The following is a 23568-nucleotide window of genomic DNA, read 5'->3' on the forward strand; positions in this document are numbered from 1 at the left end:
CCCACCCATCCATTAAAATCACCTAACATAATAATCTTCTCATTTGCCTTGGTAACTTTCAATACTTCTCTTACACTATTCCAGAACTCCTCGTTTTCGCTTTTTGCTGATGTTGTACCCCTCGAACAGGTGGTGCATAAACACCTAGAACGAAGATCCGAGTGATTCCAACTTTCAGCCTAATCCATAGAAGACGAGGGCTGACACACTCATACTCATTCACGCATTCAGCCATTCGTGCAGAAAGAATTAGACCGACCCCTTGACAGCCTCGGCTGGTACTGGAAATTCCAGACCAATACGCCGTGTAAGGGCCGTGCTGCGTCGCGTCGCATCCTTTCCGCTTCGTTTCATTCACGCACAACACATCCAAACGTCTTTCATCCATCATCTGGCATACTTCCTCAATCTTATCCTTCATTCCTCCTCTTACATTCATCGTCGCAAAGCGGCTTTCAGCAGACCGCATACCGCTCCCGCCGGGAACGAGACGTGATGGGGTGCGGACACCATCGCCGCCATTTATATGCTTTTTAAGGTTCATAATGCGATTCCCACGAGACGCTAGGGAAAAATTTTGTCCGCCCCAGCAGAGCCCCGCATGCCAGGGTAAGGCTAGCCATTACCTGGGGGTCGCCCAACCCCATGGCGGAAGTGGCACGCTCGAGACTAGGCTCGCCCCTAGCCATGCATCCATCGGCGCGGCAGACCTTAGATTGGCAGGGATTTACATTAAAGAGGAATCCCAAGTCTATCCCTTAGTCGGCTCTTACGACATCCGTGGGAAAGAGATGGAGTGGTCCTATTCTTTTGTAATGGTGCCGGGAACCACACGGCACGCAACGTGTGTTTGATATTATTCCTTAATTTAAAAATTGAGCACAAATATCAATAACTTAGGGATAAAATAAATCCCACAGTTATGTTTTACACAATAAATCGGTTTTTTTCAGTATTTTTTGTTTCAATGAAATGCTATGTAAAAATAATCATATTTATTTGTAAAAAAATACATATATTATTTGTCATAATAGCAACACATTAACAACAACTGAGACTTACAAGATAAGTCTCAATTGTGTTTTATATAAACTAAATGCAACATCACAATCTTTTTTAGTCATTCATATTTTCACAGTTTACATTTTTATTAAAAAATAAAATAAATGCAATGACATAAATAATAACAGACTTGGAAGTTAAGATTTTACTAATAAAAATATAAATATCTAAAGTATGTAACATTGATATAAAAGTAAGTAGTAGATAGACCACAATTTAAAATAATTTCTTAACTAGGTATAATATATAGGACGGAAGTAAAAAAAAATAATAACAATTATTTAATCTACTAGTTTTTGCGAAGAGAAACCGTGAAGTGAACCCATGGGAAACTACAGAAAAAAAGTAGCATATGTTTCTCCCGAAGGTCTATTCTATATTTGTACCAAATTTATTCTCAATCAATAAAAATCCAGTTGCATAGTTTTTAAGTTACAAACACATAAATGCAAATCTATTCTATTTATTGTAACTGAGAATATTTTATGAATCTTAAATATTATAATTTTAGATAATATTTAAGTTGAAATTTAAAACAAATTTCTTAATTTACTCAAATTAATCCATATTAAAAAAAAAAAGACAATAAACTGCGTCATAGAAATTGCAAATATATTGTTATCAATAATTTTAATAACCAACCTAATATAACTAGTAGTCGTTACAATTTTTCTACTTTTCATTATCTACCTATATTTGATCCGGGACATATACTAGGCATAATTGGAAATGTTTAACATGATGATGCATTTTTCCACTTATGTTTATTGCAATAAAAATAAATATTTTCATGTCTATAATAAAGGATAGGACAATTTTTTTCTATTTACTCTTTTTTTCTTTTTTATTTTCTTTAGCTGGTTTTGTTTTTCTCGCTTTAAATAATGCTATCAATGCCGTCACTGCCACTAGACCAAATCCAGCAACACCTATTTGCCAAATCCAAGGATGTTCAGTCAACACATGCAGTCCATAACCAATGCTTTCTTTTATAAATGCCACACACCAATCCACTAATTCATCACTGAAACAAAAAAATATATACTGTAGGCAGGTAAATCATATTTCTTTTAAAATTAAAGTGAATTAATTTAAAATATCCCAAAACTTAAATGAACATTTTTTTTACGTTTAGCAATCTATTTTACACAGAAAACAAATTTAATTAAAAGTTTATACTAAATATTTATATATACTCGTATGTATATTGCAATACTTACAATGGTGAAGCCAAAAGTGGCACAGGATCTCCTTTGCTGTTCTTGTACCAATCTTGGGCAAAGATAACAAATGATTTTATGTCATTCTTTGGTAATTCATACCTATAAACTTTTCCATGGCGGAAGCTGGAAGAATTTTTTTTTAAATTATTTTGGTTGAGATTTACACAGCTATTGTACTGGCAATATTTTTTCCAAGAAACCTGGCTAACTGGCTACTAAAAATTTAAAACCTGGCTACTTCTAATACATTTTGAAAACAAAAGAGTAGATTTCAGTAAGGACATTTTCTTTCATAAAAATAATTTCTCACATTAAATGGGCAATGGGGCAAGCATGTAAGCATAGGTCATATTAGTGATATTTGAACTTTGACCATGGATTAACCAAAGTTTTAGAAAATTATTACCAGATTTCTATATTGCAATTTTTGGTCTAGGACGCCACTTGTGCAGGACCTCGAGGTCAAAATTTTAATTGTTTTTTTTTTTTTTTTTCATTTAAAAATACCAATTTTAATGAGCTATGCAATTTGTCTCATAAATAAATTGTATTCTTCTTATGGCCAATAAAGTAACAATTTTGTTGAGAGATTCTTAGGAAACTAAGTAATAATATAAAAAACGACAAGTAAATTGAACCAAGCTTCGCTACTCACTATGCCCCGTATGCTATGTATATCCTTATTGTGTACTTGTAAGAGTACTGGAACAATTCAACTGAGGTACCGGATACTCTGACAAATTTTTGAAAATGGGGCTTTTTTAAATTAAATATTGGCATATGTTTTCCATTTTACCTGATGGTAAGTGACGATGAAGACGAAGATGTTAAATACCTATTGAGGAGAAACCCTTTTATTCTAATTTTAAATGTCGCAGTCAGTACTTGTCTGGGAATATAGATGTAGGGCAGTTCACAGCAATTGTTAATACTTACAACAGGAAAGCTGGTAATTTGGTTACATGGAAGCGTTTGGCGGTAGTTGCGCCTGCCAGGTTGGCATCTATGCGGGCAACATTGACGCGCCCTCGTAACGTAGCGCCTACACCTTCCCACACGGCATGTAGTCTTTGACATTCAACACAAGATGCCCCATAGCTGGAATAAAACAACTCTTCAAACATCTGATGGCAATTAAAGAGAAGTTTATCTTCTATCTCTTGGTGTTAATCCCAGTAACATCCTCACTGCCATAAATTATTTAATCGCAGAAAATATCACCGTGTGGTTTTCATTTTTTTTTTTGGCACTTTAGAATAGAACCACTTCATATTTTTAATCATGGGTGTCGAAAAGGCGACTAAGGGTTGGGTTATAAACTTAGGATTTGTCTTGTATACGATGGGCTTACAACCTGTCACTATTTGAATCTCAATTCCATCATAAAGCCTTACAACTGCACATAGCCTTTCAGTATTTTCAAGACTGCTAGCTCTGTCTTACCAAAAAAGATATATGTATGTAAGGCAACATGAATTAACCTTCATTATCTTCAAATATTATGTAAGTAACTCATGCATATTTCCTATGTAATTTTTAAAAGGTTATCAGTAATACTTAAGCAAAGAAAAGTTAAATATTTATACAAAGTTGACAGATAGAAATAAATTGTCATAAAATTCACCAAAATTAAGGCACTCAATCAAATATGATAATCAATGTTATACCTTTGCTAGAAGGGAACATGCCGCTAAGGCACCTCCTGTTGTAAAATGGTCCTTTATGACATAATATTGTAAATTTCTACAATAACCAAAGATTACTGACCTCTTTACAATTAAACCACTGAACAGATCATAATGAAATTTGCACACATATAGTGTGCAGGAGAGAACCACCCAGGCACAGGAGCTACAAGCTAAAGTTCTAATTAAAAATTATCATTCTAGGTATACTCACAACATAACAAACCAATCACCAGTGGTGGCGCCTGTGGCAGCCTGGGTAATGTGTTCAAATATTTTGTCAGATAATTCCTTGACTGCTGGGGACTGATTCTTTTCAAAGTAACTATAGATTTCATTCTCATCAGGTTCACCTTAAAATAAAATGAAGAACTTCATGTACCTAAGTATCTTTAGAATTTATATGAATTATGGATATATATACTAAGGTATAACAAAATGGTACATGGTACCTTTGCAAAAGTACCATTTTTGCAAATAGATTTTGGAAGTATTGTTGTTAATTCAAACTGAAATGGACAGCAAGAAAAATGTATCAGCAAAGGAAATCTTTATGGTTCAATTGCATAAACTCTTCTTTTCTTTTCCTAAACTAATGTGAATCTATTAATACTTCAGCTTACCACCAAATAATAAAGGAACACCATGTCTGAAGAATACCAATGCTGGTTCCTTAGTAGGGCTATAAAGTCGTGCCAAATGACTATTCTCTGTCTTCACAGTAACAGCGCTGAGATGTTTTTTGAAATCATCTTGCAAACTCTCCAAGTGTGTATCAAACTTGTTACATACATCACAATTGGGTTTTGCTGAAAACAATATACGACATTTTTTGAAATATTTCATAAAGGTGATGCAAAGTAGTCTAAGGAGTTTTATTTGATAGAGTTAAAAACATTTCTACATTATAAACAATGTCATGGATTGTTAGTGACGACATCATAATCCAAATAAAAGACATTGAAATTGAAATAATTTATCATGTTGACAATATTGATCCGTGTGGTTTGTAACTATCTATATAAAACGATGTCTATGTCTATATCGCCCTTAACCTTTTCTGGTTCAATTGGTTTCCATTAAAGCTCGATCCTTATGAGAGTATAATAATGAGTTACTTACTAAACATAACAATCAGCTTATCTTTCTCTTTAATCAATTGCAACAAATCATCGTCGCTAACACTTTGTAAGCGTTGACAATCGGCGTAAATAACCAACAACAAAAGTGACACATAACTTAAGTAATAATTCTTCATTTCCTCTGAAAAACAATAACCACAGAAGAAACAGGTTGCTTTAGCTTAGGTAGAAAGTTTTGCAACTTACTATTTACATAAACAATATTAATGAATTAAACAAGGTATTCTTTTCGCTCAACAAAACCGATTTTCATAAACACAAAAAGGCTAAAAAGGTTTTGGTTTGGTAGATTATATTTTGACATTTGTTGAGTTTGACACTTGACACTGAGTGACAACAACATAATTTTTCTTGCTCTTCTAGATGGTCATAGGTACACATACATAAATACAAACCATCACGCCTGTTTGCCATTGGGGTAGGCAGAAACTATGGAATTCCACTAGATAGGTACAGGTCATAGAAAATAAATTAATAGAATTAGTAATGTTTTTAAATCTCTGAGAACTAGAAATAAGGGCTTGGACAGCTTGCCAAAGTTGCGGAATCTGATATGAATACAATCACCTTAAAACCTGCGCTTAAAACATAAAATGACATCATGAACAAGTCACGATCGTCGCGATCAAATGACGAAGTGTCATCGCTAAATGTAAGCAATCGCCGGCACGCTGCACGAATTTTCAACATAGCTTTATTTTGTCAATATTTTCGGAGCGGCTTTAAAGCCAAAGCTAAAAAATGGTAAAAACAAAACACAAATGTATGTAGTAAAAAATAAAGATGACAATATCATTTCAGTCAAAGTCAAAGTCAATGTCAATACAAAACAATCGAAATCGACGATAAGTCTTGCACAAGGTTGATGAAGTAGAATTAGTTTGTTCCATACTTTGAGCCGTATTGTATCGTAAATAATTGTATTATTTGTTGTTTGTTTACGCCCTTGTTTGTGCGGCTACAATCTAATCTATATTCTACAACCATAAATATAGCAGGCGAAGGTTAGCAACATTTATAAAACTGATTTGATTAAAGCATGGCCTTTTTGGAATTAGTCTTTGTATTACTTATTCCTTTGATAAAGTCTTGTTTCTGTGAAAGTTCGATCTAACAAGTGACTTGTTTCTACAGCTTGATTCCAAGTCTTATTTATATGCACGATATGGTTGGTTTCGAATTTCGATGTGATCTTGAGGGCAGTGACACATTTCTTGAACTTAAAAGGGTGTTGTATTGTGAGTGACTCATCCGTAATATTTAGTTGGGGCGTCAATTTAAAGAAATAATTTCTTTAAGGATCGGAACATGATGGCAGATGCAATAGAAGAGAAGGTGGTTATGACACCAAAATGTAAAACAGCGACATCAACCACACTGGTTGTGGAGAGAAAAGCAGTAGAACCTGAAGCAAGTGATAAAATTCATGTGGCTGGAGGAGACCACACTGGCATCATTATTAACAAAGAAGAAGTTTACGGTTGGTATATCTACTAATTAATTAAATATAATTCTTAACTAGCTTTAAATAAAAGTTCCTGTTTACAAACATACATTATTTGGATACAGGTTTAACTCGCCAATATAGTAGTTAAGAAAGAGCTATAGGTAATTTCATTTAAATATATGAATATGGTTTTTTTTAATTCACTAAACATCTTTAAGTAGTAATTAGTACCAACAAAGTTTGTTAATTTTTTTAATTAATAAAATAACATAAATTTTCTAGTAAAATCATTCATCAATATTTTGCATACTGTTTATGTCTAAAATGATGGATAATAATACAGAGCTGTTGTGTACATTTTTGTTTTGTCTGAACTATATATGTAGTATTCTTAGTTATATACTATGTAGTAATAGGCTATTTGACTGTATTAAAAATATACATTTCTTTTATGTCATCAGTCTTAATATTATTTTTTTGGAGCGATTTGTAATAACGCGAGATAAAAATATTGCATTATTTAAACAAAATCCGTCTCAGAAAATTTGGTTTTTATATGCAGCTGTCACGTGACTAAAAACGAACGTGATTGGCTATTTCTATTATGACGTCAATTATCCATAAACAGACTGTGGATCGTACCGTTCCTTAGTGTTCGCTATTATTTTTCAAGATTTTATAAGTGTTTGATCGCTCAGGTTTACTCAGATAACGTAGGTATTTAATAATGGAAACCAATTCCGCGAAAGCTGACAGTTGAAACCTACCAAAAGTGGACGCAATAATGGTTGGAAGAAGAAATCTGGATTGTCTTCTTCAAAGACAATCCAGATTTCTATGCTGCCGAACTGAGGAATGTGAAAACATCAATGTAAGTATATCTTGGTAACCACTGATCTGAGATCATGATCTGAAACCACTTCTTACGAATATTCAAATCCATCGGCATAGAAAAAAACAGTTTCGTAGGAGATTTTATTGTTGTATTAGTGCATTGAGGCACTGCACAACATTTATAGGAACTCATTTTAATAATTTTCACACATATGACGTAGCACAAGTTAAATAAAACAAGAGGAAATCAAAACTTTTCGAAACACCAACAAGCTTTGTATGATATTTACACGAAATTTACGTCACTGCATGCTATGGCCGCCATATTGCTAAAAGTCGCGTTTTGGCGGCATATTTGAATATTTCAGTTTCTTTTTCGATTTTTTAATAAAATAGCTGTAATAAAGGCAGAAAAGTATTTTTGTAGGGCTCCTTATAAACAAATAAATACCCTTAGATAGTTTTTAGAACTTTGTCAAATAGCCTATTAGTGTAGTTTTAAGATCTTCAGAATTTTAAATTCAATTGCAGTTTTTAAATCAAAATTATTATGTTAAACATTAAAAAAAATGTTTATCTATATTTTTGAGGAATTAATCATATTTTAATATGTATACTTTTCTTTTTAAATGAACAGAAAAGTTCTATCAAACAAGTCCTTGAACTCTGCAGTTTGATAACCATAATAGTGATAAAACCTATTTTACTGAGTTTTTTCTTTTGCCCTATATGCATATGTTTAATTTTCACTTTAAGAATAGGACCACTCTATCTCTTTTTCATGGAATGTTGTAATTGATGACTATGGTTATAAGCAGAGATGGGTTCCCCTTTTAACAGGATAATAACAGTTATTCTTATCAAGGTAATACTAGCTTTGCTAGGTAGGGTGGAACATGGAAAAGTAACCTTTGTCCATATTCCCTTTAATTCAACTGTTATGCCATTTCTGCCACACTTACATTAGTGTTGGGATCAACACATCTCTAGGCACTGCCAGGCAAACCTATTTCGACCACTTCTGACTGCTCACAAAGGTAAGCAACATTCACTAGGTTGCCCAGGTTTACTTTAGTTTCAAAATCATTCACAATTTCAATCTGCTGTAAACATTGATCTCAGATATATATATGAAGTTTGTCCTTACTGTTTGCTTAATTAATAATATTACTACCATTATTTCTTCCTCTATTTGGAAATAATTAACTCTAGATGGAATTAAGCGAAGGATTAACATAGGCTTTATACCTTAATTTCTGGAAACTCCTATAAAAATAAAACATAGGGTTACTTATCAATCAATATCAAAATAAGACAATACTAAGAATAAAAAAGGATTATGCTTAGATGGTTTGGTCATGTGAAGAGTAGGTTAACTAAGCAAATGTACAAAGAGATTGTTGGAAGAGGAAGGCATACACATTATACCTAAGCTTTGATTGAATTGGGATGATCTGGAGAAAGATCAATTATAGTGTACCTAAAACTGAAGAGCTTGCAGGTGATTGAGTTAAATCCAATACCATTGAACTATATTTTTTTATATACCTACTAATGTATGTATTACACCGGATTCTCATTCTATGTATAGGCTTAAATAAGTACACCTTCTTTTTGGTGGGTGTTAATAATTATTGTGACCAATGCCATAATAGAATAAGCATACAAAACAAGGCCATCTAGCTTTACGACAAATTACGTCATTATGAAGTCATAACGTAAGTGAATGCAATTTTAAAGAAACTTGATAAGTCTTGTCCTGCTCCATACTAATGATTGATAATAATTAGGTTCATCAGATTGGTATCTTAATTTCATATTAGTAATATGCAGGGGAGCTTATGAATAGACATACTGTATGAACGACGTCGTTAGTAGTTAATAATACCTACTTATATTAATGATGAAACATGTTCCTTCTGAAAACTCTGGTCAAGCCTTACCTAAGTGTTACTATTAACTGAATGGGGATATGAATGTAAATGAAGTGAAAATTGCATAGGTATTACTATGCTTGGATTGCAGCAAGTGGAAAGATATAATGTAGTTTTTGCATATAACTATACATATAGTCACACTATATTCTGTGCGGGCCATAGTGTCAGTTTAAAATTGGATACCTACGTAAATGATACTCTGTAAGTGTTTAGTTAATTAGGTAAAGTTTTTATTCTATCTATTCCCCTCCAGGCATCTCCACAGGATGATTTGAAGTGCTATTATATTTATTGGAAAGTAACGGCAGTGTAAACTTTATAGTGATAATAAGTTTCACAATAAAGTATTATTTGACCTGGGCTGTTCAATAATTTATGACGTCTCCACCACGCCTCCATTGGTACTTATGCCTACCTATTTTTGTAATGAAATGAGCATTGAACACGCACCAATGACTCATGCCTTCGTCGTTGTGGTTTTATTCCTTACTAAGAGTGTTTTCTATTATTATGGTTACAAACATAGATATGCAAAGAACAAATAAATATAGGTACATTTGTAAGTCCTCGCTGTCCGATTCACAGGACCTCCTGAACTCAAGTTTTAGTGAAAGCCAATGGAATACTAGCGATTTCCCGCGGTTTCGCCCGTGGTAAATACATATCTTAAACATTTGCATATAATATACATTTTAAACGGTGAAAGAATTTTCATGATCTCCAGTGTTTCCGAATACAACAAAGCAATCAAAGTTACAAACTTTATCTCTTTGGTACCTAATTATACTAAAAATAGGCTTCATAAAGATCTTTTTTCTAGATAGGATGAAATAAAATTCCTGTTTATTATATTACTAGCTTTTGTTCGCTGTTTCTTGATGCTTCGATTCTGAACCATTAGCTTAATTAGAGCAGACAGCGAAAGTTCCTTAGCGTATGCCTACGCAGCGAAGTGCATTAATTAAGGTGCAATAGGCAACAAGGCACAGTTACGGTGAAGGAAAACATCGTGAGGAAACCTGCTTATTCATGCAACTGGATGTGTAACCATTGATTGATCTTATACGGGATAACTTGCTCTACAAAGATTGCGAATCGGGAGTCGCTTCGTGTAAAAACCTAACTCACCGTTACGGGATCCATGGTCAGAGACATACCGGGACTATAGCCAAGTGAAAGAAGAGTCAATAAGATTCACTTATTCATTTTGCTATTTCCGTCTATTCATTATGATTGGATTACATATACCTAATTGAATGATGGGCATAAAATAAAGTTCAACACTTTATTTTAACTACTTTGTCAGAATGACTAATGTGAAGCTAATATCTATGAACGGAACAGAATCCATTGATATATTTATTTTGATTCATATCCATACTAATATTAAAATTGCGAAAGTGTGTTTGCTTGTTACGTCTTCACAGTTAAACCACTGAACCGGTCTGCATGAAATTTTGCATTCATTATAGTGTAGAGTACGGAAAAGAATAAGGGTACCTACTCATAAAGATAGTTAATCCATATTTAGGTACTTATAAAGTTAATTTATTTATATGTATTGAATACAGCCACTACGATTGGCGAAAATTCTATCAAGTATAAGGATTATTAGAAAGAAAATGAATGATTATAATTTTTCTTCCAGAAAACGGAGTAACAGAGCCATGTCATGCGCAGCTAGAATTCAGAGTGTACCTAGTATCCGCTGCCAATGGATCCCACACTCGAGAAGCGAGGGCGTTAAGGTTCTGGTTCAAACCGCAGATGCCGCCCAGCGAAAGACCACACGAGGCACAGACTTTCTTCCGAGAACTCGTCAGCCCTCAAGATTTTCCGAAAGGTATTTCTAAACTAGTATTCGCTTTACTCTTATTTAAATAAAGTTACCATATTCCTGGTCCCGTAGGAATAACTAAAGAAGTAGCATATCTATTTCGTTTTGTAAGGTCTGAATTATATACTGAACTGTTTTAAATGTGAAGAAGTAACAAACAAACTAATTAACTTATTACTTTCGTATTAATTTATTTTCGCCTTAGATGTGTTATATAAAAAACCAAATAAGATATGGTCTACAAGTGTATTTTTTGTTGTAGTACTTTGTATGGTTTATAGAACTCCTAATTACGACTGTATCATGACAATCAAATACCAAACAATGGACACCGGCTACACACGTATTAGCAAGAATTCTCAAGCCTTGACACAAACCATTTTATATGGCGAAAAGCAATGGTTGAATGATTAAGAACGTTGCTTATTTAGGCTTTAACTTCCAACTTTAGCCCAGGGCTTAACTATCTTCGGAATTGAAGTTATTGTGCACCTCTTTGCCTTTAAGGAAATCCTTCCCCCTTTTCATTAAATTTAGTATGGATATGTGCCTCTACTACAAACGCGTATAAAATGTAGTTAGTAAATGAGGTAGACAACGCCAACAATCTCGAATATACTAATAATCTAAATTCAGCTGTACGGCTGTGTAAATTTGCATACAAATAATGTTTTTTGTCTGTTCCAGATTACGTGGGCTTTATAAAAAAGATAATTAAATTAATGCAGCATAAGTATGACCAGCTGAAACTACTTGAAATAGAATTAAGACAAGAAGGACGTGGGTCGCCACCCCCAGGTTGGTATTTTCTACATTTCCTTAAGCCTTAAAAGTTATTGGTTGATACGATACGATAGAAATTGAAATAATATTAGACAATACATACTTATATATACAGACAATACAACAAGTAGTAGATGTTACGGTATAAATTTAAACGGCATACTCTACTTGAAACTATAGGAATGATTTGTAAATCGTTTTGCATCTTACGCAGATTTTCGTGCAGTTTTAAACTCAGAATTGAGGTGCAATATAAAAAAATTTAGGGTGTCCCAACTTACAACCATCAACTAAGACATCACATTCACCACCAGAACTTTACTTTTCTAGTATTATATTATTCCAAATTCTATGTATATATCCACTATAACTGAACGTTATAAATTCTTAAACAATTTTGAAAAGACTAGAAAGCGCTGGGTTTATGAAAGAATCGCCTAATTTTGTAAAAATAAATAAATAGAACATTTGATAAAAAAAACTACTTACTTCTTCTAGACTATGTGCATATTTGTGTATTATAATATTATGTATTAATATTTGTCAATAAAAAATTATGTATTATTCTATTAATTTTAATTTTATTGTACAGAAGCAAATGGCGTTATTTCCAGTAAGGCCATAATATACGACTATCGTAATGGGTGTATGTATTATAATTTGGTAGTTTGCATGCGTTTGTCTGTACTGTATACACGTTTTCAGGACTAAGGCCGATACTATTCTAACTTGCAAGTTATATTTGTTTTCATAGTATCGGGTTTTGTCTTTCAGAATTGATCGACTGCAAACTTTACTTAAAAAAAATCATACCTTTGAAACTAACGTTGTTTTTGTCCTATGTATTTGAGTATTTGAAACAATATAAGTATCTTAATTAAAATTATATTTATTTCAAATTAGATAGCTTTTTAATGTAGTTTAGAGGTTTAGTGTATTAGTTTTCTGTGTAATATTAACTTTTCTATTTATGTATGTTTATAAAGTATGGGTTCAATAGATGTTTCGTACTATCATTTCTTTAGAATGTTTAGCTTCCAAGAAGTAATAAAGTTAGTGAAAAGTCTATATTGTTATTAAAAAAACGTTTAATTATCATTGAGTTCTTGGCATTTTGTTATCATTGTATCTGCCTGGAAAGAAGGTATAACTTCGGTTTAGGTAGTTATAAAAAATGTATAGCTAATTATTAGCTGCCAGGACACTGGATGTGTTACCATAGCCATTCAATATGGATTAGGTTTACCTGTGGTCTGTGGATATTAGACGGGCATCACGTCGTGTTTATTACCTGATAGAACAAATCCAGCACCTCGGGCTCCTCCTAAAAGACGTGAGGATGCAACCGGGACTAAATCCAAGGGAATGAATATATATAATGAATGAATAATCCAGGGGCTGGATATATATATATATATTCTGAATAGGCATAATATTCAGGACAAAAATTTGGGGAAATAAAAATTTGCTGTACATTTATTAATTCAATAATTTAGTAGTACCTACCATACATTTACGGTTACTTAAATTAAGTGGTTTGTGAGTGCACTTTACCAATAGAATTACTTATTTTAAATAATTTATATATATCTATAGAAATCGTTTCCATGCATGTCATTTTATTAACCAAACACAAATTTCACGTTTCCAAATATTCAAATCCTTGTCTATTTCAGCATTCATTGATGACAGTGTTGCCAACCAAACGCCAATAATATCCGAGCAGAGAGTTTTGGATATGATCGAAAATGCTTATCCTAATCCATTAACTGTAGAAGACTTTGTCACGTAAGTTTTAATGACGTTTCAATAAAATTTAGCTTCGTGTTCTAGCTTTTTTAAGAGAGAGAGGTCAAAGATTACAAACGGGACAAGGATTATGATTAAGGCATAGGGCACAACTATTCCTAACCTAGGTTACGGAGGACAGACGGCAGTCGCTCTGTTTAAAAGCAAGTAAACTCGTTAAATAGCCTCGGAAATGATAGGATTAACGGACCCCGGGCTCTGCAGCAGGGCGCTGTGGATGTGACCGGAATTGTACGAAGTACGAAGAAGAAAGTTTAAAGATTTTTCGTAGAATCTTTAAAAACCTAACGTATAATTGTTTTTGTTTGATGTTAATTAGTATCAGATTTACCTTTTATTTGCCGTTTTTGTTAACTCGCTATCTATTTGATTGCGAGATACGTAATTTGTCCTTTATCCCTTACTCGATTTGATTCTGTTTCAGAGCTGGAAAATGGTCAAAAGCAGAAGTAAAGGATGCCCTAGAATCGTTAGAAGAGAAAGGATTGACGCGCGCCATGTCCGATGGTCTATACATTCGACAACATAGTGTGGATACACAGGTTAGCTTAAGGCGCTACATTCAGATTACATGTACCTCGATGCGGGCGAGAGGCTCACCCCGCGCGGGGCTCACCCCCGACCAGCTTACCCCGCTAGATCGCCGCTGCACCGTAGCCGCTGGCGCGTGACCTCACGTAACCCGAATAAAGTTTGCGAATGCAATGGAGTCCGCATCAGAATATTTTATTGTTTTTGATACAATAAAATAATTTTACAAAAAAACATACATATATTAAATTACATTATAAGCAATGATATAGTTGCGGATGTATGCAAAAATTTTGTATAAAATGAATAAGTTTGTAATGGTTTTAAAAAAACTACTCGTAATTACTTATTCGATTTCGTTCAATCAACGGTAATTTACATAGTAATGTATATCATATATTTTTAGGGTTCCGTAGCCAAATGGCTACGGAACCTATGGTTTTCTATATATGGTTTTCTATCTTGGGTTGTCGTTGATGTCGGCGTCGGAATAATGCCATGACTATCTAAGTCCATAATATCAACTGTCGACTCCACACCATCCGCACTTCTCTGTTCGGACATTGTCAACGACGATATCGGAGACAATTTATTTTTCCTAAAAATTAATAGGTAACAATCAAATAATGGGATAATGACTGTGATCGTGCCAAATGAAGAAAGCGAAGAAAAATAAACCCTGCGACGTCTTGCAGCTGAGGAGATACCCTGAATAATACAGTTACCTAGGAGTAAGTACCTATAGAAAAAGACAGAACAATCATCCAGTAAAAAGTACTGTTTCCGTAGGCAAAGACCAGGGCAACAACTAGTGACAGTATAACCGACGGCGGCGGAGCTGTTGTTTGTTGTTGTTTTATCTATCTATCTACCTACTGCCGCCCCGCCACAAGCCGGTATCAAATGAAATATTTTTCACCTTCAGTGTTTGCGGAGAAAATCTCAGTAGGCATCTATATGTCTATCTATTAGTAAGTGTAATTAGTACCCACCATCTTAATAGGGTACCGGACAACTTTTCAGATTGTGTTTAAAAATAATCTTTATTTATTTATATATCCATAAAAAATATTATTTTAAATAAATAAATCTTTTGGAGTATTTAAAAACGAGAAAAACGTAATTTATTTAAAACTGCCGCGAAAACAGCACTTTACGTCAATTCTGATCGCGTGACGTCATATGTTTGAAAAACAAACTACAAGCCATATTACAAGTGATCAGTGCTTGGATAATTTAAGTATTTTCTCGCAGATCTAGAAACATGCAAAACCCATAAATATCTAACCTTTAAAATCATAGAAAAAAATATGTGAAAATAACTTTGTAAACAATGAAACTAGTTTTAGGTTATGTTTTCGTTTGTAATTTCTTCAATCATTTCTGTTGTTAAGATAAACAAAAAGAGGTTGAAATACTTACACAAATGTTTCCACATTGCTTAATTCAGCAAATAAAAGTCGGTATTAGTGGCAAAGGAACTGCCCACCATGAAAATATCAATCTTTTGGGAGATTTCTATTGTCGGTTTGTAACCTTGTTCCATGATAAAAGCTTGATAGGCGGCTTCAAGCACTTGCGACAACTTCTGTTATGAGTAAAGTCCTTCAATTCGTAACTAATTACAATTAAATATTTTTAGAAAAATGCAAATAAATCGTAGAATAACTCGAAATAACATACAAAGCAGTGGTGTTTACTTATCAGTCATTACGTATGACGTCACTCACTGTGATTGGTGTTTGGGTTCTTACGCTGCACAGATAAAAAATATTGGATTTTTGCAACTTTATTTATTGATTTAAAATTATAAATCATTGTTATTTCTTAAAAATCTTTATTATGTGATGTTCTTGTATAACAAACTTTATTTTAAAACACAACTTAGATTTTTTTTCGATTACTGTCCGGTACCCTATTGTCCCATATGGGAAGCTCTTTCAAGGTTTTTTTTTAACATGCTAACATTTAACATGCTATCATGACGTAAAATTATAGGTACACCTATTTACACTAAACGAAACAAAAAAACTGTATTAAAAACTAACCTAAACTATCTATAATAGGTATATTTCAGAAAGTACCAAAAAAAAAAGTATCAAAATCCACGATCCTAAATACCTACGTAATATCACCCCGTCCGGCGGAAAAGCGACGCGTAAGATTCAGAGATCAACGACACAATTCAATAAGCTGAGCTGACAATTATGTACAGAAATAAATTCAAACAAAATGAATGTGGGAAATTAAATACTTCGCAGAATATTTTTCAACGACGCTCGGAGCGATTGGCACAGGTCCTGCGTCGGAGAATGTGATCCGCGGAGTGAAGGCACGCTTACAAAGGATAGCGCTTTATCCCACCCGGTCGTGTAGGAATGAGACAGAGATAAAGTGTCAACACTCTACTGTCCAGTACTATTGTCGCAACAATTTTAATTCCTGTTTTCATCTATTTAGTTTAATTACGTCTAAACAAAACATCCAATCGAAATTTCATCTTCCAGAAGTTATTATTTTTTAATGATCTTCAATTTGGTACAAAATTCAAATTTTAAATCCTTATAGTTTGAGATAAATAATCGAAATCTAGACTTGTGTTCCTGAATTTTTTTGATCGAGGATTTTTGTTCCAATCGTGTTTTCATCTTCCACAAATATAATTGAATATATTTACTTTCATATCCAAAAATATTGAAACGATGCAAGTTATATTTTATGAGAAAAAACCAAGTGAAAATGACCCAAAATCTATGATGTATCGCCTTAATAGCGTCTCCTATTCATATAGACAGGGGTTAAATAAAAATTAAGAGTTCAATTTCGCTCTGCTTCTCCGGATATTTAAATCCTAAATGATAATTTCGGCAAAACCAATTCAGTGATTTCGTCTGTGTGTTGAAGATTATGTATTACAGTCACATTTACCAAAAAATTTTAAAAATTTGCGAAGTTGCTTACTCCCAGGTTATTTTGAGTATCCAACGAATTACTTTATTTTGGCAGGTAGTGAAACAAATGCCGACATTGTGTTCATCGCGCCAACCGACTATAGCGGTGGTCACCGCTTTGTACTGCGAGAAGCAAGCGGTGGACGCCATGATGGATAACCAGGAGACATACGTGCGATACACTACAGTTGGTAAGTACTTGTTTTGGAGTTCCTATACATTTTTCAGGAGAACGTTGCCCCAAATTTACATAAGTACACACATTGTGTTCAGTCCTTTATCAGTTAGAAAAGTCAATAGTATTGACTACGTTCAGTCGAATGATTCAACAGAGGAGCTATAACTATAGGCTTTGTATAGGTAAAATTCAAAATAGATAAGAGACATGTTTATTAATTTATATTCTTAATAAACAGTTAAAGCTATAAAATAGAAATAATATTATTTCATAACAACAAAGTGGATTTTTCTTTATTCTGCTATTTTTCTTATAAACTTCAATATAAGGCGTCAGAATCAGAATGAATTTTCTTGGTTTAATAAATAACAAACTATTTACAAATAAAAAATGCTGGTAATGAGACTAGTTTAAATTATACAAACATCATATTATAAAATACGACTCGCTTGTGCTATGGCATTAATTAAAACCTCTACAAAAAATATATAAGTATTTTAATAAGATTGCAAGTAACATCGCGTAAATGAACCATTGGTCGTGAAAAGCTGATTATAGTGTGCTTAGAGAACACTAAGAGGATTTTCCGAAATTGCTAAAAGATCGATTTAAAATTATTTATAATTGGCATAGCCGCAAACGAAATAACGCGATCTTGATAACTTATCTAACTTAGTATATATAAATCGTATTTAGGAGTTATTCCTACCAACATGTTCTAATCAATGTGATGTATTTTGCATTCGCAACCCAAATATTTACAACGTACCTTATACATATACAAAACACATGTATGTCTCTCATTAAAAAACTAAACAATAAAGCGGGAAATAGCTAATACAGAAATACAACATTCATTTAAATATGTATACGTCGTCATATCTGCTTGTCACACTCGTGTACAATATAAATATGCTCAAATTTTAATTTGATGTCATTTAAATAGTAACAAATAAAACACAACATTAACACTGGTATAAACGTGGTGGGTACATAATACTATCAATATTAAACTTAAATTAATATGTAATAAATATACAAAGTTCTTACAGTAGAAATTCTAATGTTTTAACGAGGTCTATATTACCCTCTAATACGATATACCTGATATCACTAAAATCGTGACCAGTAGGGATTTGGTCCAAGTAAGAACTATGATTTGAAATATCGAAAAAGTTGTCACCATTCCCACTTCGGCATGTGAATGAAATGTTGAAATCTGAACCTGAAAAGATAAGTTAATTTATATTATTACAAAATATATTATTAAAAAGTGTATGCTATAAATAAATCTAAGCCATACTAAATAGTACAGCAGTTATTTTGAAATAATGAATTCAGCTAACTACAGGTTTTATAAACCATATAAAAATATATAACATATTAGTAGAGGAGAAAAAAACAACAAATTGTACTTAGTTTGAAAATAGGAAAATTAAACAAATTTATACAGTGTGCCTGGTAAATTGTATTGCATATAGAAAGGGAGCACAAAGTATCTGATTATCATTTCAAATAATATAAAAAAATAAGGGTAAAAATTTAATGGATACGGTCTGCGCGTAATCAAACAACGAGTCGACAACGCATAGTATAAACCAAAGAAGCTTCCCGCAACTGTGATGTCTTATATCTGTATGTATACTAAGATCTTCAAAAATACACAATGGATTATGATGCAGTTTTTTTAATAGATAGATTCATTTAAGAGTAAAGCAATATATATAAGCTAGCCGTGCAAAGCCAGGGCGGGTCGCTAGTGGGGACTAAATAATTTAAAGGACCCGCATAATTAAGAACTCACCTGCCAACAAATCAGTTGGTGTTATGCTGTTATCATTTTTCACATCTTGTAGTTCGCCATACATAACTGTTTTTAATTGCAGTGTGTTCTCGTCAAACCTGGCATCCAGTTGACAAGAAACATTCTGATTATCTGTATTACTTTGTTCAGTAACAAGACTTATAGTTAAACTGAAAAAATAATAACAAAACTTGATTAAAGATTTCCAGATAAAACTAAAAGTTTATATATATATATATATATTAAGATACTACAACATTGTTAACATAATATGACATACAATATACATAAAGTTCTCATAATCTTGGTTTTATAGAAAACTCCAATGACAGGTATACACACCATGACTATCTATAAGTTAAAAAGAAGCAATGGGTAATAACATAATGTTAATATGTTACTTCAATGTCAAACAATCTTAGTTGGACATTACACATCAAGGTATTTTTTCACAAATAATTCAATTTATGCAAAAAGTTAGCAACATAAGAGTGTATTTCAATACTTTAACCAAGCCTAATTGTACCTCTTGATTTATTCACTTGAGTGTATAATGTGGAAAAATTATGAATGTTAGACAAAATTTTATGTAAAATATAACCTGTTTGGGTTATCCATCATTGATCCAGATATTGCGATAACATTTTCGGGCTGCAATGTTCTTGGGACCAGGAATACAACTGAATTATCATTGGGCCATTTAGGTCGCGGCCATTCTGGTAATGCATAAATCTGATCCCCTCTTAATCCATTTCTAAAAGAAAAATAATTTCAATCATAAGTTGCCTTAAATAACCAAATTAAAAATATCTTTCACTCTACCCACTCACTTGCAAGGCAATAGGACTTTATAAGTACTTTATAAAAGATACGTGACACACTCTTTCTTATCATGTTTAATTTAGTCTTTATTAATATCAACAATAAAGATAACACACTATTTTCGAAAAGAAATTTGAAAATAAAATCACTAAAAAGTGTCACCTTTGTGAACAACCACCCTCATAATCCCACTTCTAAAATACTAGCTGTGCCCGCGACTTCGTCCGCGTGGAATAGTTATTTTAAGTATCATTGAAGCCCTCAAGGATGAATAATTTTTCCTATTTTTTTTTTCACATTTTCTATTATTTCTGTGCTCCTAATAGTTGCAGGGTGATGTTATATGTTATATTGCCTAAACCTTCCTTGATAAATGGTCTATTCAACGCAAAAAGAATTTTTCAATTCGAACTAGTAGTTCCTGAGATAAGCGCGTTCAAAGAAACAAACTCTTCAGCTTTATAATATTAGTATAGGTAAGTGAACATATACATACCCGAAATTATAATTCAATGACTGAATATTATTGACATTGCCATCTACACTAATGTATCTAATGTTATCTATACTGGTATTTAGTTCCACCAGTTGTATTTCTGAACTGAAGGTGTATATATCCATGTAGTAGTTATCTCGGCAGCCAAAACCAATGTCAAAGTTTGAACCTGAGTTGAAAAATAAAACATTACTTTCCTGGTATTTTTTAAAGGAATGGTACAATTTTTTTGAGTTATAATTAAACCAATACTGCTTGTAAACCTCTTCAGGTTTGTTTAGACAATGAGAGTCTCTTCGAATTTTCTTTCTTAAAAATTCAAACTATAATTGGACCTCTAATGGAGGTTAAATTTACTGTTTTGGAACATAACCTTGATAAAACCAATAATCATCTTTACAAAATTTCTTTCCTATCTTGCTGGTCATCTAGTTAAATGTGCCTGAGTTTTATGCCAATTGGCTCAATCTACTCCATAAGCAATAAAGACGTAAATAATATCTTCAAATGTGCAGTATAAAAACTTCTCAAATTGAAACTAATATGAACTTCAAGCAATATGAAGGATTAGTGATGTGAAAAAAAATCATAATAATTTTACAAAAGTGAAGTATGGTGGAGAAATTGTGAAAGCTGTGCAATTACAAATTGCTCTGATTTAACATGATTGCCAGACAACACATTATACTTAGGGTTTAGAATACCATTCAATAAATCACCAGCAGTCATAGAGTTGTCCAATCCTTCTCCATTTTGAATCTTTCCATTACTAACATACAGTTTATTCTCATTGAATTTTGCAGCCAATTGGCAAACAATATTTTCATCTAAATTATTGCCTCCAGTCTCAAGGCTTACTGTCAAACTGAAACAAATTGTCAATAGCAAATTACATACCAATTTGCAACAGTTATTATGCAAATACAATATAAATAAGAAAATAAGAGAATTTGGTAAACAAATAAAGTATATAAATAATTTAGGTTCAAGTAAAACTATATACAATGAAATAATAAATAATATAAACTATATTAAAAAATGCACATCTAATGTTAATTTTTATTTTCAATAGGTATATTTGTGTAAGTATTAACAAATTCCTTCCAAACAAAACAGTGCCACTTATTTTTATGATTAACAATGGACACTTATCTGTAGTGTAAAAGATAATAATCTGTAGGTAGGTATCACTTTGTAGAATCATGTGTCTATTAAAACGTAGATTTAGATATGTAACTGGTGATGTTTCTCAGAAAAAAGAAACCAAACTAAAATATACTAACCTTTTTGGAGGGTTCATCATAGAACCAGTTATCCTAAGTGTGAAGTTTTCTCTTAGTTGGTACGAAACTGTGAGCAATTGTGTGCTTGGCCATTGTGGCTGTTGCCATGACGATCTCCCGTTCATTTGTGTTAGAGGTACACCATTCCCACGTTCATTATTATCCGAATTATTTGATCTGTAACAAAAAGTTACCTCTTTTCATCACGGTCTCTGACAAAATGAAGATAAACGATAAACCATTTATTGGCGTGATAGGTTATGTGTATGTTATCTTTCGATATTTGCTAAGGTTGAAAATTTGTTTGAGAGAAATAATATTTGTATTTGTAGGTAATATCCAAACAATTTAATGAAAGATATCACTAAACACGTTCTTTAACCGCATTTGTTTTTGTTTGATTAATTTTTCTATGATTTTTGTTTGCTTGACATAGACTTTGACATTTTTGGCAATCAATGTCAATACAGCAATCTACGAAGGACGAATAAAAAGCAAAGACAGCGACTTGATTGGACTTCCGAACGAGCATCATCAATGCATGCACCACTTTATTTCACTTGCAACAAATCACTGCATAATTTCCGTTTAGAACACAATTTTATTATAAACAAAATAAAACATTGGTCATACCCAAAAATACAATCACAACATGCTTTTAACATCTTCGATGTTTAGTGACGCGAAACGTTAATGACTTAAACATAAAACACAAGCAGTCAATATCTGGGCTCGTCACAACTGCGATAAACCTTGAAAAGTATGTACCGGAGTTTCGGAAGATGAAATGACGTAATGTTGAAAATAAACAGTACACGTTGCCGAAGGCGCGCACCTTGGAAGTAACGGTCACCACGTCATCTTGCGATCGCGATACGTAGAGACGCTTGGAGAATTCACTCCATACTGGCCAGAGAACGCCGGGCCCGCCCGACGTTTGTGGCCCGCCACATACGACCCACTTGTTCGTCTTATTAAAGGAATGCCGAGACATTGTTGTGCATGGGCTTTAGCACGTGTAATTGTTGTTACAGGCAATCAACAGACATATGTAAACGAGGCCGTAGAGTAGAATTTCATTTCGGTATTCTAGCTATAGTAAATACTTACCTACACACATAATATTACTTAGGGAAGTCGTCCACTGAAATTGCTTATCTTGCCATGAATTTTCTTTTGTATTACCGTTTCTGAAAGATAACCGATCTAAATAATTGTGTGAATTTTCCATTTGGAATTTTCTTAACAAAAACGAATATAGTCTTGATTAGGCGAGAATACAACGAGGTAGGTATCGTATATGTAAAATCCCAACCAAATACCTAATCTACCTGCATACATCTTAACCTATACGTATACCTACTAAGCTGCAGTGTCATTCATATTCATGAAATGAATTTTGGAAGCCAGGGTGGGTCGTCAGTGTTTACTTACATTATATACTCAAGGCTTAAAATATTGAACTCTATAATACATTACGTCGATTTATACTTGCTCTACATAGGCAATTGGTGGTGTACAGATAGAATTAACTTAAAATACTGAATAGCACAATGGTTCTCAATCATTTTTCAGTGGATGTCGGAGGCGGCTATAAATAAGGCACAAACAAAGCATGAACCCATGACGTATTTAACAGGGATAAATGCCAGGAGTAATAACGAAAGTGAACATATTGATTAAGTAGAATTCAATTTTTTTTTGTAGGTACTCACCCATGCACTCACTTGAGGTCTAATTGTTA

General features: G+C 33.0%; 3 protein-coding genes across 5 annotated transcripts in view; 1 reads left to right on the plus strand and 2 right to left on the minus strand.

Moving 5' to 3' along the window:
• Window positions 1–980: 980 nt before the first annotated feature.
• Window positions 981–5416, minus strand: LOC106134645 (thioredoxin domain-containing protein). Its single transcript, XM_013334740.2, has 6 exons — window positions 5093–5416; window positions 4594–4779; window positions 4185–4323; window positions 3222–3383; window positions 2283–2408; window positions 981–2086 (listed from the first exon to the last, which is right to left on the minus strand). The coding sequence occupies exons 1-6, from the start codon at window positions 5226–5228 to the stop codon at window positions 1885–1887; spliced, it is 951 nt and encodes a 316-aa protein (XP_013190194.2). The 5' UTR covers window positions 5229–5416; the 3' UTR covers window positions 981–1884.
• A 534-nt stretch (window positions 5417–5950) lies between these two features.
• Window positions 5951–23568, plus strand: part of LOC106134724 (uncharacterized) — a 34361-nt gene continuing 16743 nt past the window's right edge. Inside the window, exons 1-7 of one of the 2 annotated variants that reach the window (XM_013334838.2) lie at window positions 5951–6116; window positions 6412–6592; window positions 10979–11173; window positions 11855–11965; window positions 13627–13738; window positions 14184–14301; window positions 17297–17432. In XM_013334838.2, the coding sequence (XP_013190292.1) occupies window positions 6421–6592; window positions 10979–11173; window positions 11855–11965; window positions 13627–13738; window positions 14184–14301; window positions 17297–17432 (844 nt within the window). In that variant the 5' untranslated portion in view covers window positions 5951–6116; window positions 6412–6420. The other variant, XM_060945955.1, reaches the window with a different exon arrangement.
• Window positions 17705–22504, minus strand: LOC106134725 (uncharacterized). 2 transcript variants are annotated; one of them, XM_060945957.1, is made up of 7 exons: window positions 22458–22504; window positions 21825–22001; window positions 21261–21406; window positions 20542–20710; window positions 19825–19977; window positions 19224–19393; window positions 17705–18644 (listed from the first exon to the last, which is right to left on the minus strand). In XM_060945957.1, exons 1-7 carry the CDS (start codon window positions 22487–22489, stop codon window positions 18466–18468), a joined length of 1026 nt encoding a protein of 341 aa, XP_060801940.1. In that variant the 5' UTR covers window positions 22490–22504; the 3' UTR covers window positions 17705–18465. The 2 variants fall into 2 exon arrangements, with proteins under 2 accessions (XP_060801940.1, XP_060801939.1); XM_060945956.1 differs by having other exon boundaries at window positions 17707–18644; window positions 21246–21406.

Source organism: Amyelois transitella, chromosome 9 (assembly GCF_032362555.1).
Source record: "Amyelois transitella isolate CPQ chromosome 9, ilAmyTran1.1, whole genome shotgun sequence".
Classification (NCBI taxonomy): Eukaryota; Metazoa; Arthropoda; class Insecta; order Lepidoptera; family Pyralidae; genus Amyelois; species Amyelois transitella.

What these genes read in the sequence shown, in the direction of transcription:
- LOC106134645 (XM_013334740.2), bottom strand. Translation starts at nt 5,228, where the DNA reads ATGAAGAATTATTACTTAAGTTATGTGTCACTTTTGTTGTTGGTTATT. An exon ending in GGTGATTGGTTTGTTATGTT is followed by an intron (nt 3,384 to 4,184) that starts GTGAGTATACCT and finishes GTTTTATTCCAG; the next exon opens with CTATGGGGCATCTTGTGTTG. An exon ending in AAATTACCAGCTTTCCTGTT is followed by an intron (nt 2,409 to 3,221) that starts GTAAGTATTAAC and finishes AAATTCTTCCAG; the next exon opens with CTTCCGCCATGGAAAAGTTT.
- LOC106134725 (XM_060945956.1), bottom strand. Translation starts at nt 22,489, where the DNA reads ATGTTAAAAGCATGTTGTGATTGTATTTTTGG. An exon ending in TGTTGTGATTGTATTTTTGG is followed by an intron (nt 22,002 to 22,457) that starts GTATGACCAATG and finishes TTTTTGTTACAG; the next exon opens with ATCAAATAATTCGGATAATA. An exon ending in ACCAACTGATTTGTTGGCAG is followed by an intron (nt 18,645 to 19,223) that starts GTGAGTTCTTAA and finishes TTATCTTTTCAG; the next exon opens with GTTCAGATTTCAACATTTCA.